The sequence below is a fragment of the Brassica napus genome, chromosome C6, assembly GCF_020379485.1.
Source record: "Brassica napus cultivar Da-Ae chromosome C6, Da-Ae, whole genome shotgun sequence".
NCBI classification, from domain to species: Eukaryota; Viridiplantae; Streptophyta; class Magnoliopsida; order Brassicales; family Brassicaceae; genus Brassica; species Brassica napus.
In genome coordinates, this window is record NC_063449.1 from 41,509,908 (window position 1) to 41,524,987 (window position 15,080).

At 33.6% G+C, this 15,080-nt stretch overlaps 1 protein-coding gene and 1 pseudogene across 3 annotated transcripts; both read left to right on the forward strand.

Moving 5' to 3' along the window:
- Window positions 1-5,211: 5,211 nt before the first annotated feature.
- Window positions 5,212-8,073, forward strand: LOC106402477 (transcription factor bHLH49-like). Of its 3 annotated transcripts, none has more exons than XM_048761238.1 (10): window positions 5,223-5,322; window positions 5,435-5,563; window positions 5,754-6,591; window positions 6,667-6,897; window positions 6,968-7,033; window positions 7,119-7,187; window positions 7,276-7,347; window positions 7,429-7,596; window positions 7,666-7,759; window positions 7,844-8,073. In XM_048761238.1, exons 3-10 carry the CDS (start codon window positions 5,860-5,862, stop codon window positions 7,882-7,884), a joined length of 1,473 nt encoding a protein of 490 aa, XP_048617195.1. In that variant the 5' UTR covers window positions 5,223-5,322; window positions 5,435-5,563; window positions 5,754-5,859; the 3' UTR covers window positions 7,885-8,073. The 3 variants fall into 3 exon arrangements, with proteins under 3 accessions (XP_013698680.2, XP_048617195.1, XP_022560847.2); XM_022705126.2 differs by lacking the exon at window positions 5,223-5,322 and having other exon boundaries at window positions 5,329-5,563; window positions 5,754-5,917; window positions 6,017-6,591; XM_013843226.3 differs by having other exon boundaries at window positions 5,212-5,563.
- A 228-nt stretch (window positions 8,074-8,301) lies between these two features.
- LOC106405081 lies at window positions 8,302-13,318 on the forward strand (annotated as a pseudogene).
- Window positions 13,319-15,080: the final 1,762 nt, after the last annotated feature.

Sequence of the window (15,080 nt, forward strand, 5' to 3'; positions counted from 1 at the left end):
ACAATGTGTTGATCAAAAAAAAAAAGGAAAAGTACAATGTTTACTTGAACAATCTCTCCATTGATGGAGTGTAAAATTTATAAAATCTGGGTTTGATAAAAAAAAAAGAGAGGAAAAGTACAATGCATTTTGCTTTTTTGCTTTTTGGGACAGAAATTTCGTGCGCTATTTTCTACTATATTACAGAACGAAAAATAGAGTACTATTAGAACTTCTTACTGTAAACTCTTTTTTAAAGTAAAAAATAGAATGGAGTTAGAGATACACTAGCGAGATTTACTTATTTCTTCCTTGGCTATGAGCCAGCCAAAGCAAAGCTATATCAGACACTTCAATGACCGATACATAAGGACAATGCCAATATGGCCGGTACAGTTTCTCCAAATCATGTGTTTTATATTAGAACAAATTTGATCTTAACTTTTCAAAAAAAACAAAAAAAACAAATTTGATCTTAACACTTTGATACCGTTTGACAATTGAAATGACTCATAAGTTTCCGCTATAACGCTACAAACACTTTGACCCATCCGATGTGCTACATAAGTTCCTTGGTTCAAATCTTGTTTAAAGAGCGTTGATTCCTTGGATAATATTTTTGGAAAGGCCTAAAAAGAAATTATAATTGTAACTTTTTTCTTGCCAACAAAATAATTGTAACTTAAAGACCTCTCTCAACCACGAAGATCTCATATAAGATTATTTGACTAACCAAGACGTACGAATCATTTTTATTTGAATAAAGTGTCACAAGTTGCCTAAGCTGACAGAATGTAATAACTCGAATATCAAATTAAAATATTCCAAGCAACAGTAAAAGATCTAACAAAATTGTCAAATATTGAAATATTTTTTGTTTCTTATCGATATATTATTATAATTGCTATGAATCTTTTAGCAAGTCTTAGCGGTACGGTTTACAACTAGACTTGAGCTGCAACAATATTCTTTTGTGAAAGCAAGCGGTCAAAAGACACAAAAATAACTTTATATTTATTTTAATAAACCCCAACAAGCCGTGCATGAAAATAAAAAGCATTTGTTTAAAAATTACCTATGATTCGGTACAAAATCCAAAACATTGAACATGAAATCAATAATTGTTATGATTATTCGCAAGCATTATACCATATATTATATAAACACTTGACAATGGAGAGATTAAGCTATATATTTTACATATAAACATTTGAATATTGAAACTTGAACTTATTCATCATTGAAACTAGCTGATAAAAGCATGCACATGACTGACTAAATATAAGTATGTCAAACATTAGGCTCATAATACTAGTAATATAAAAGTATTGAGTTACATGGTCATATACTTTCATTAATAAATGTGTAATACAAGTGTACTAGGTGATAGAGACTATTAGAGATTTTTTTTTAATCTTACGATATTACGAATAACTAAGTTATATGCACACAAAATAGATCTAATTGTTTGATATCAAACGAAAGTGTGAATGTATATATAATAAACGATTAATTGTTTAATTGAAAAAGCTTGTATGATTGATTATGTGTCAATTAGATTTTCTATGTAGAAATATATAATAGTATGCAATAATTTCAATCAACTTATTATGAATTTAATACAAAACAAAACATTTGAAATAGATTAATTGTTATCATGATTAAAATTATGATTACAATTTTAAAAGGAAAATAAGTAATAGAAAATTAAAATATGCAAGAAACAATTTATAAAAAAAACATGATAAAACCGAAATGCCACGAAAAAGATCTTCAGAACTCATGATTTGCAATCCTATAGAGAGAAATAACTAAGAATTAGTTTACCGAACAAAACATAGCTGATAACCAAATGCACTAAACTAATTGATATACCTTTTTCTGAAATCATCAATTTCTGGAACATCATTGGGTTCAAAAATAATTCTGGAAAACCCATCAATGTTGGTCACGTTGGTCACATGCTTTAATCGACCTTAAAATGAAAAAAGAAATAGGTGAGCAAAATATTAAGGGGATATCATCTCCAACAAATTTCTATTATAAAGTAATACTATAAATTATCTTCTCACCAATTAATTTTCCAAAATTGTAACACACAGACGACAATATTTGCATTTGTAGAATTCCATAAGTCTTGGAAAACATGAGCAAGTGCTCCATAAGCAACACACTTAATGACAATGTTACTGTAATGAATAAAAAAAATTCATAACTTAAAAAGTTAAAACTAATTAAATGCGTAACTTTTAAGTTCGGATGTGAAATATTTACTCCATGTTTACTATAAAGAAACGGATCTTATGGTTAATGAAACCATTGTTCCCGTTGGTAGGTTCTGTCATATATTCTTCAAGAAATCCTACTCCTACTACAACCCCTTAAATATCTATTTGATATACAAAAGAAAAAAAAATAAAACTTTAGACAATCACACTCAAAATATTGCCGATTTACGGCTATAATTAAACTTGACTATTAAAGAAAAGAAGATCATATATAAACATACCAATAGAAAATTTAGGATGGGCGAATCCGCGATAGAGGTCGTCAAACTTTGGAAAACAATAATAGTTGGACTTGAGAAATGGATTGATCATCGCAATGATAGAGGTCTTATTGAGTTTGATATGGTATCGGTTCTTTGTCAACCGAAGACTCTCTGATGGAGTTGTTAGTATGAAATTTTTAATTTCATAGCAATGACATTCCTCCAACGGCATTTCAGTTGATGCATCCAAATCTCTGAAGAATGTGGCTTGGATGGTATTACCCTATTGAAAAACCAGTAAAAATGCGTCAGTTGAAAACACAAATAGTAGTAAGACTAACCTAAATTTGTAACCTATTTAATTGACAAAACTTGGACGAGAAGGTGTATACTAAGACTAACCTAAATTTGTTAGACACGATATCAAAACTTCCTAAAATTTCTCTACAAAATTTTGTAAATGGAATATAGTCGAGTATTAATTGATCTGCAACTATTGAATCCATAATAAAATTCCTTATATGAAACAATCACACTTTTTGATAAAGAATACTAACCATAATCACCTTAGTAATGAACCGAAATTAAGCCAATTAATCACCGCATATTATTAGGCTTTTAAACACGATTTGGTTACTAAAATCGTAACAGAAAAATATAACAAAGTTATTAAAAATGATTGTTTTAACAATCACGATATCATTTGGCCTTGCTTGCTACGTTTTATTTAATGCCATACAGAGTAAACAAATAACTTTAATATTGATTGATTGAGATAAGTTTGAATTTGGTAGGCTATATTCATTCTGAATGTGTCCAATTAAACATTTGTGGTAGTAGTGTTTTTATTATTTTCAACTTGATATAGAGACGACATTATAGTTACAGATCACAAAATTTGGATTCATACAAATAAGAAAACATATAAATGTCGTATGGTTCACTAATTTAGCTTGTCATAGTCATACATATATCAAAAAGAAAAATTGGTATATTTGCTTTACAAAGCTACGTTCATATGGTTTTTTTTTTTTGTAACTGAACGTTCATATGGTTTTCATAGTAATGCATTATATTTTTTTTTTACACTTTCATAGTAATGCATTATATGGTTCTAGGAGCTCTCCAAGGATTTAAAAAGATAACCAGATCTTATTATATGATATGTAATTTTATGTGGAATATATTAAATTACCGGTATTCAAAGTTTTTATATAATATGATATATGTATGGATGCATTATATAATTTTTACACATTTTATATCACAACCCGTGAATTTATTTTTGTTACACATTTTATATCACAACATGTTAATAATAACTCTCGAGATCACATTTTAATGCTATCACTATAACGTGAAGTGTATCCAAAAGATTAATAACTATCGAAATCACATAATATTTGCTCTTCGATATAGGAATGAATAATGTATTAGCATTAAACGTGGTTGGTTTTATTCGTTTGGTTAGGAAATATCAAAGAAGCTTATAGTATATTAATGGATTTATAATGCAATGGTCGGTGGCAATTTTTGTAATTAATCTAGTTAACAAAGAGTTTTTAAATTTAAGATATGAGAGAGCTTGTAGTGCTGCCACGTAGAAAATGACACTCATGTAAATAACACATGAGATAAAGGTTATTTCTTTACAAGTTCCTCAAATAATAATAAAGGTATTAATGATTACTTATGTCCGTAAATTTCAACGTAATAGTAGATCAAAGTGATGATGGTTAGTAGTAACTAGTAAGTAGTAAGTAGTGTAGGGGGTTAGTTTCTCTGTATTTCTGATTAATGACTTTTAATATTTTATTTTTATTTTTAAAATTATGTTTTGGATTTTTATTATTGTATTTTATTGTACAATCAATATATAAATGGTATATATATTGTATAGAAAACTAAAATATATGTTTTTTTTTAATTGATGTTTTACATTTTATTATTGTATTTTATTGTACAATCAACATAATTCTGTAAATTAAAAAAAAGTAAAACCTAACATAAAATATGTATTTATTTTTCTTAATATGTAGAAAAATTAAAATATCATTCTTTTAAGGACACATTTTTCAAATAGACATTTTTAAGTTATTGTCACAAAATAGCTCTTAAGAAAAAAATGACCAAAATAATTTTTTTTTTTTTTGAAAATTTTAATGTTTATTTTTTATTTTTTTAATTTTGAAACCTTATCCTAAAAATTCATCTCTTTAACTTTAAACCCTAAGTCTATATTAGTTAACTCTAAAGTAAAAATATATATTTTAGTCATTTTACCTGTTAATAAAATTTATTTTGGTCACTTTCTTCGCAAATAGTTATTTTTGTGACAAAAACTTAAAAAAAAAAATTTATCCTATTCTTTCAAAGACAAAAAATATTTAAATATTATTATTTACATTAGAATTTTAAACGCTAATTTATTTAGAAAATATTATGAGCTTCACTTCCACGGATTATAAAAATAATTTCAATGCAATATGGTATGCAAATGATAGCCCTAAGCTAGATAGATTTTTGAAATATTTTTAGCAGACAAACCTAGTTCGTAAATTATAAAACAAGAAAATAAATAATGAAAGCCTGTGTCTCGAGGATTTTATTTTTAAAATAAATAAATAAATAAGATAACACCAAAATGAAAGTTGTCACTGTCAGCCGATTGCTCTAATTCGAATAATTACGTGTTAAACCTTACAAGATTTAACCCAAAAAAATCAACTAATATTTGAAACTAAAACCTTTTCACACAAAAATTAAAGGAAAAACCTGCAAATGATAATGCTTTTGGCTATGGCGGTGTTTATGTTAAATGATGATCAAAAAGCTCTTATTTTTATGCAAGCGTGGGATATAAATCCACATCCTTTTCTAGATTTTTATTTTCCTTCTCTTTTCCCCTTTCTTCTAAAAAGCCACTCATCTGCTATCTCTCTCTCTCCCTCTCTCTCTGTGCAGCTGAAGAACAGAGAAAAAGGGTTTTGTCATCTGACCAAAGGACCCATTTCAATAAAGTTTTCTTTGGCGAGAAACTGAGGAAAAAGTTTGAAGCTTTGAACAGAAAGTGGCACAGATTCTGCGAAATGGGTATCTTTTCTCCCGTCTCTTTTTAACTTCATTACCTCCTTAAATCTGGTCTCTGTTTTTTTTTTCATCAAAGCTCTGTTTTTTTTTTCTTCTTCTAGGGTTTCGTACAGAACAAATCATGATCTTTTAATGAATCTTTGTTTTTGTTCTTCCGTTAATTGAAATCAATTCAATTGGTTCTCTCTTACAGGTGGATTGTGCATCTCTAAAGACCAAAGTGGTTGTGTTTGTGTGGGAACTTCTTTTGTTTTGTAGCTGTCTGAACTTGATCCTGGAGTTGGGTTTTGGTTTAGTATATGTTCAACAAGTTTAGGAGAGAGATGGATGTAAGTGAGAAAGATGAGTTGAGGAATGGTGATGATACAACTGTGAACTATGATGAGTCTGCTAATATTCCACCTCCAGATTGGAGAGTCTCTGGTTCTAATCCGGTCTCTGATTCATATCCTACAGAGAATCTGATCTCCTCTTCTCAGATGATGGAGACTCTTTGGTATGATCCAGCAAACGTTCAAGCTGTGGGTTATGGTGGCTTCAACGGTGGTGGTAACCCCTCTTCTTCGTCTTCCTTTAGGGGTAATATCGATAGATCTCTTGAGATGGGTTGGAGTCTGCCTAACTTGTTGCCTCCCAAAGGCGGCAACGGGATGTTCTTGCCAAACGCTAGTAGCTTCCTGCCTCCGAGTATGGCTCAGTTCCCGGCTGATTCAGGATTCATAGAGCGCGCGGCGAGGTTTTCGCTCTTCAGCGGTGGGAGTTTTAGTGATATGATGAATCAGCAGCAGCCGCTTGGGAATCCGGAGTCGGTTGGTTTGTTTCTTCAAGGGCAGTGTCCAAGTAGTGAAGTGAATGTTGTTGGTGTAGCTCACAATGATGCATCTTCGGCAATGAAAGAGACTAATAAACAGAATGTTCCTGGTTCGGGGAATGTATCAGAGGATACTCAGTCTAGTGGTGGTAATGGTCAGAAAGGTGGGGAGACTTCTTCTAAAGGCTTTGACTCAAAGAAGAGAAAAAGAAATAAACAGGTAGAAGATTTGAAGTTTTTTACTCTTTTTATTTGGTTCTCTCTTTGACATTTTGGTGATGTATCTGTTGTGTAGAATGCTGGAGCAGATCAGTCAAACAGATCTCAGCAATCTGAGGAAGAACCAGACAACAACAATGGTGGTGGTGCTGAGAAGAGGAATGATGAGCAGAGTCCAAATTCACAGGGGAACAAAACAAACAGTGGGAAACAACAGGGGAAACAAGCTTCTGATCCTAAAGATGGATATATTCATGTGCGTGCACGTAGAGGCCAGGCTACAAATAGCCACAGTCTTGCAGAAAGAGTACGGTTTCTTAAGCCCTCTTGGAAGTTGAATAGAGAAGCATTCTCTGATTACTTGTTTGTGGTTTTAGGTGAGGAGAGAAAAGATCAGTGAAAGGATGAAGTTTCTTCAAGATCTTGTTCCGGGCTGCAACAAGGTAAAGTCCTTTAGGTGCTGATGGATAAAATTGTAAGAAGGGAAACAAAACTAATGCAGGAAACTGGATGTGTGTGTGTGTGCAGGTGACTGGAAAGGCAGTTATGCTTGACGAGATCATTAACTATGTGCAGTCGCTGCAACGCCAAGTTGAGGTATATGAGGTTTCCTTATTCTCAGCTGTATCCTATTTTCCGTGTTGCTTCTTGTAATCAATTTGCTTCTCTGTATTGTTTAAAACAGTTTTTATCGATGAAACTTGCCACTGTGAACCCACAAATGGACTTTAACCGTGAAGGTCTTCTTGCCAAAGATGTAAAGAGATCTTATGAATTCTCCTTATCATTTATACTCATCATAAGATTCTTCTGATAAAACCGAATCCTATACACACAGGCACTTCAACTACGAGCTGGTACGTCATCTGCAACACCGTTTCCTCCAAATATGCCAATGGTTTATCCTCCTCTGCCACATGGATTCATGCAACAGACCCTTTCATGCATGGGAAGGACCGTTAGCTCTCCATTGTCTCCCCCAATAAATGGTGGATACAAGCGACAGGTATTGTATAACAGGGTCTGAAATCTGTAGAAATGAGCTCATAATCTGATTCTGTTTTTGTAATAATAGGAAGCAAATGGATGGGAAGGTGATCTTCAAAATGTGATACAGATTAACTATGGAGCTGGTGATGTCCCACCTGACTCTCAAGCAGCAGCTACAGGTGAAAACTGAAACCTCTTTGTCACTTTCTTTACAAACCTTGAAGAGAATTGTTTTGCTAAAACTGTCTGTTTTTGGTTTACAGATGCATCTCTTCCATCTTCAAACATGAAGGTTGAGCCATGAGATTTTCTTTCTGTTAGATAGAATGTTATATTCTTGTAATCTTTCTTTTAAATTTACTGTGTACTATATGATGTATTAACGAGTACTACTAGTCTACTACTACTACTAATAAGCATTTAAGATTAGGTAAAACGAGTATAATCTGTGAGCTGGAAATGATTAGAAATATATTACCTTTTTGTAAGAGAAGTTATGTTGGTATCCTCTGTTTGTCATAAAACATAAAACTGACAGCTGCATCTTCCCACCAAAGATATAGACAATACATGCGACCTATCTAGATTTGATCTTGAGAAAGGAAAATTCAGATTGAGAGCTAGTTTCCGTTGTTAAACTGTTGTAGTATTTTAATCCTTGGTGGGTCACTCACTATATATGTTAAGTTGAGTGGCCGGAGAGAAGATCTTTAAGATGACGTTGACATAAAAGCCAGGGCCGTCTCAATTAATAGTTTTATATATATATATATGTATATTTACTGTTTTTTTAAACATTATATGCTCTAAATTTAGATTAATATATTTTTTTAAAAATTTTAGACTGTAATTTATATAATATTTTTAAAAAATTATTAATTATTTTTTGTTTTTTTGATTTGGAGATTGTTCCAATTGAACGTGCTATTAGAGCATCATTAACCCAAAAACCCACTTTGAGTCTCTTAATGATTTTTAATTATTAAAATTTACTTAAGAGATCTACTTAAGAGACGCCAACATTTTTATGCTCCAATGGTAGTCTCTTAACTATGGGTTCTTAAAAAAATTTATTAAACATTTCAATAGAACAAAAAAGAGACCGGCTACAACTCTAAACAAAAGCTATGACGGATCAAAGACGGTTTTCAAATTCATTACCATGAATAATGAATCAGAGACACAAGACATGATTTTCAATCACGATGAGAAAATGGATTAAGCAAAAGCTACAACTCTAAACACAGTTGTTTCTCAAAGGTTCAAAAATAGGAGAAACGGTTTTCAAATTCATTTCCATGAAAAATGAGCTAGGAGATTGAACAAGACGCTTGAGCTTGTGCTTCCTCTTCTCAAGCTCTGTTGGTGGGTTAAGCATATTGATATCGATATCGTTTTGTAGAACCTGACATTGCATTCCATTACAAAACAAAAACTAAATTAACTCTTTGAAGAGCAAAGATAAAAATAACAACTCCAATAAGCTATGACCAAACTCAAGTACACAAGTTTTTTCTATAAGAGATACCTTCTGGTCAAGTACGAGCCAATCTTTAGCAGAATCATCAGCAACAGTACCTCCGATAATCACATTAGTAGTGTTCCCAACCCTCCCATCAGTCTTCGACACTTCTGCATCAAATCACCATGAAACATGTAATCAATAAACTAATACTCAAGCTTGATTGTTAACCCTAACTAATCCAAACTCCTAGAGAATTGAAGGATTAGTTAAACAAGTAACTAGCCGTTCTGCATATCATATCCACCGAAACATCAAACGAACCGTTTCGACCACCCGTTGGTCCTAAGTTCTAACCAAACAATGACAAGTATCCATTGAAGAATAACCACACTATGGAATGAATTCTAAGAGGCAAGTAAATCGAAACCTGTCCAGAAGCACAATCCCAAATCCGTAGTGTCTCATCTTTACTAGCAGTGTAAAGCTTATCAGAACCAGAAGGCAGAGCAATCCCAGTAACTACCTGCCCCAAAAACAAAACCCTGTCAACAAGAACCCATCATCCCATCAAAAACTACTCAAAAAGGCATCACCTTCGGCTACTTCCTTCGCCAGCGCTCCGTCTAGTCCCGGACGTAATCCACCGCCTGGGTATTTCTTCAGCGCACCGTCGAGTCCGATGCATTTCTTCTTGTCCTCCACTGCTCCGTCGGAGAATCCGAAGCCCGATTCGTCTCCTTTGAGTTTGATTTCTCCTCTCGGTTGTCTTCCAGCAGCGGTCCTATTGGCGGCGTGCCAATGACCTCCGCGGAGGAGCTCTTCTCCAACGGCCAGATCAAGCCGATTAAGCTCTCTTCACACCTCGAGAGGCCTCACAGGTCCTAGCGCCGCTTCTAGATCTGGAAACCGAAGAGGAAGACGACGAAGAGGCGAAACGAGACGGTAGACGCGGGAGGGAGCACCGGAGATTTCTTCTTCACCTTTGGCCATAAACGACGCGTGGCACAGAAGAGACGTATCTTGTGTCGCCTAAATAAGATACGTCGCTTATGGTAATTACCTTTTTTTCTTTTTCTTTAATTCCAAATAAACTAAATATTCTTGTCAAGAGACCCCGATAATGATGGTGTTAGACGGCCTGATAAAAGCACAATAATGTAACGTGCCATTTTTCCCTTGGTTCATGCAGTAGTATAACTGAGGAAACTATTAGAAAACTTAAGTGAAGAAGACCCTATCCACGTTCCCATCATCAATCTATCTTCTTCAAGTGAGAGAGCCATTGATCTCTGTTCATTACCACAAACATCTCACCAACCACAGACCACCACAATAAGTATCGTCTTAAACGAAGGACTTAAAGAACAGTCGAAAAGTCTTCAATGTTAAAGCCAAGAACCGGTGAAGAACCCTAAAACTTTCTTGCTGGTAGGAGGGAAAATGTATTGAAAGTGGTTACAATCCTATAACTGAACAGTACCCCCACTCAACTCGACTCTATGGACCTATCTAGAGAGAGTATTTAATGCCTCCATAAAGGTTTGCCATCCACACACCCGGGTCCTCTCCTCGTGGGTTGTGCCTTGCTTTTTAATTAGCTAATTAAAACGTGTTTAATTATTATAAAAATCAGATTTTTGTAACCGCATAACTCACAAAAGAAAAAAAGAAAAAAAAGAATGAATGAGAAGAAGGAGCTCCCAACAGTAGTGTTCCCAACCCTCCCATCAGTCTTCGACACTTCTGCATCAAATCACCATGAAACATGTAATCAATAAACTAATACTCAAGCTTGATTGTTAACCCTAACTAATCCAAACTCCTAGAGAATTGAAGGATTAGTTAAACAAGTAACTAGCCGTTCTGCATATCATATCCACCGAAACATCAAACGAACCGTTTCGACCACCCGTTGGTCCTAAGTTCTAACCAAACAATGACAAGTATCCATTGAAGAATAACCACACTATGGAATGAATTCTAAGAGGCAAGTAAATCGAAACCTGTCCAGAAGCACAATCCCAAATCCGTAGTGTCTCATCTTTACTAGCAGTGTAAAGCTTATCAGAACCAGAAGGCAGAGCAATCCCAGTAACTACCTGCCCCAAAAACAAAACCCTGTCAACAAGAACCCATCATCCCATCAAAAACTACTCAAAAAGGCATCACCTTCGGCTACTTCCTTCGCCAGCGCTCCGTCTAGTCCCGGACGTAATCCACCGCCTGGGTATTTCTTCAGCGCACCGTCGAGTCCGATGCATTTCTTCTTGTCCTCCACTGCTCCGTCGGAGAATCCGAAGCCCGATTCGTCTCCTTTGAGTTTGATTTCTCCTCTCGGTTGTCTTCCAGCAGCGGTCCTATTGGCGGCGTGCCAATGACCTCCGCGGAGGAGCTCTTCTCCAACGGCCAGATCAAGCCGATTAAGCTCTCTTCACACCTCGAGAGGCCTCACAGGTCCTAGCGCCGCTTCTAGATCTGGAAACCGAAGAGGAAGACGACGAAGAGGCGAAACGAGACGGTAGACGCGGGAGGGAGCACCGGAGATTTCTTCTTCACCTTTGGCCATAAACGACGCGTGGCACAGAAGAGACGTATCTTGTGTCGCCTAAATAAGATACGTCGCTTATGGTAATTACCTTTTTTTCTTTTTCTTTAATTCCAAATAAACTAAATATTCTTGTCAAGAGACCCCGATAATGATGGTGTTAGACGGCCTGATAAAAGCACAATAATGTAACGTGCCATTTTTCCCTTGGTTCATGCAGTAGTATAACTGAGGAAACTATTAGAAAACTTAAGTGAAGAAGACCCTATCCACGTTCCCATCATCAATCTATCTTCTTCAAGTGAGAGAGCCATTGATCTCTGTTCATTACCACAAACATCTCACCAACCACAGACCACCACAATAAGTATCGTCTTAAACGAAGGACTTAAAGAACAGTCGAAAAGTCTTCAATGTTAAAGCCAAGAACCGGTGAAGAACCCTAAAACTTTCTTGCTGGTAGGAGGGAAAATGTATTGAAAGTGGTTACAATCCTATAACTGAACAGTACCCCCACTCAACTCGACTCTATGGACCTATCTAGAGAGAGTATTTAATGCCTCCATAAAGGTTTGCCATCCACACACCCGGGTCCTCTCCTCGTGGGTTGTGCCTTGCTTTTTAATTAGCTAATTAAAACGTGTTTAATTATTATAAAAATCAGATTTTTGTAACCGCATAACTCACAAAAGAAAAAAAGAAAAAAAAGAATGAATGAGAAGAAGGAGTTCCCGGAGAACACGAGAGAAGACAGCTTAAATGAAGAAACCAAGAGTTTAATCTCTTCCCTTCCTTCTCACAAAGATTTTCTAGGGAAGCAGCTATACAACTACCAAGGATGTTGGTACTACCCCAACACTCTTCAAGGAGTTTTAAATTTCCAGAAAGGTTTCAAGCCTCAAGAAACCGATATAATCCTCGCTTCTTTCCCTAAATCCGGCACCACTTGGCTCAAAGCTCTCACCATCGCTCTCTTTGAGAGATTCAACAACACTTCTTCTTCTAATCACCCCCTTCAGTCCGATAATCCTCATGGCTTAGTACCCTTCTTGGAGATGAGTCTTTATCACAAAACCTCAACGCCTGACCTGACCAAGTTCTCATCATCTCCGAGGCTGTTCTCGACTCACATGCCCTTCCATACGCTTCAAGCACCCTTCAAGGACGACTCCTCTCGTTGCAAGATCGTGTACGTGTGTAGGAACGTGAAGGACGTGTTGGTATCTCAATGGTATTTCAGGTGCGCTTATCTTGGAAAAGAGGTAGAAGACAAAAAATATTCTCGAGTTTTCGTTTGAGTCATTATGCAGTGGAGTTGGCTATTTTGAACCCTTTTGGGATATTGTATTGAGCTACTGGAGAGGTAGCTTGGAAGATCCTCAACATGTTCTCTTCATGAGGTACGAGGAAATGAAGTCAGAGCCCTCTGCTCAGGTTAAGAGACTTGCTGAGTTTTTGGGTTGTCCATTCACTGAGGAAGAGCACGGGTCTTTGGACAAGATCTTGGAACTTTGTTCTCTACGTAGTTTGAGCAGTATGGAGATCAATAAGACTGGAAAAACTTCGAACAATCTAAATCACTCTAGTTTTTTTCGCAAAGGAGAAGTCGGTGACTCCAATAATCATCTCACTCCTCAGATGGAAACCAAAATCGACATGATCATCGAGGAAAAATACAAAGGCTCCGGTTTTAAATACTGAGTGATGTATGATTTGTGCTTTCCTCTAATAGAACAGTACTAATCATAGTAATAAAAGGAATAATACATTACTGATGTGTGATTTGTGCTTTCCTTTAATGGACTGTACTAATCCCCTATATATTAAAATAGAAGCATTACAACATATTTTTGTATCCACATGTCATCACCACAATCATTCTTAGATTCTTTAGAAAAATATGTTGGTTCATATAAATATATAATAAGCTTTTTATTAAACTAACCATAAATTAATCATAAATGTTCTTCATTGTTTCCTTAAATAAAAATCACGGAATTACCAAATGTGGCTAATGTATATATGACAATTAATGATTTTGAATAATAAAGATTTGATAAAAAATAGTCTATTCTATATCATTTTTAAAATTTTTAACTTATTAAAATAAATTAAACAACTAGATTAACTATATAATAAAAATTCAGATTTTTTCGTATATGTTATATTTTGAATTTTTAAAAACGAATATAAATAACTAAAGTTGTTAAAAATCTCACATTGAAATTTTTGTGATCCATGGTTTAAAATTTATGTTATAATAAGATACAAATGATTACGAAATTACATAAGTAGGAAGTCTCATTTAATAAATATTATATATATGTATATTAATATTAAAAAAAATAAAATTATATACCATATAAAATACATAAGTATTTTAATTTCAAATTGCTTTGAATTTTTTGATAAACATTTTAAAAAATTATTGACAGCTTAATATTTAGATTTTAAACTTTGCATTGAATGTTTTTAAAACTATAAATTACTAAAACTATTAAACATCCCACAAATTTTTTATTGTTATCATTGATTTAAAATTTTTGTTATAAAGAAATACAAACGATCAAAAATAATATGAGTATGAAATATTGTTTAACAGATGTCAATATTAAAATATACTATATATCTATGTTAATATCATTTAAACTTAATTTTATACCATATAAAATAGAAAAAAATGTTTGTCTGGATTAATAAAATTTATTTAAGTATATGCACCAATTTAATTATATACGTAATAGTTACTAAATTTTTAATTATTCAATATATATTTATTATTTAATAATATGTAAAAATATATAATACTAAAAATAATTTATATATAATATTCATTCCGCGCAATAAGCGGATCTTAACCTAGTATGAATTTTTTTTTTTTTTTTTTTTTTTTGACAGCAACCTAGTATGAATTATAATCGAATAATTCAAGTCATTCTCTGGAAAAGGTTATGACCGTTTACTTTGCCTTAAGTACTTTTATTCTCGTTCTACATAATAGTCAATACATGATCATTTATTCAAGTCATTCTCTGGAAAAGGTTATGATCCTTGCATGGTAAATGTATGCTAAGGTACATGAAACTGAAGATTTTTGTAAACCATAGCTTCAGTTTTAAAAACTGACGCAATGATCGAAACTGCATGTCGTCCAAGATTTTGATTTTTATTTAAAACCGATATAACATTGTTCATATTTTTGTCCTTCCGCGGTTAAAATTCGTTTTACCTATCTCGTATTTGACAAATGTTTGAAAGGTTTAATGAAATTAGCAAAAAAAGAATCACAGTTGTAAAAACAGTAATATGATTCACTATATTACTAGATTAGACGTTAAAATTAAACTATGCTAATAAAATTTATTTACAAAATATATTATATGATACAATTAATCTTGAAAACAAAGGTGATAATAGATTTACTTCTTAAGTCTATCTGTTGATACAATGACCTAAAAATAGTCAATGCATTAATAAAATTTTCATTTTC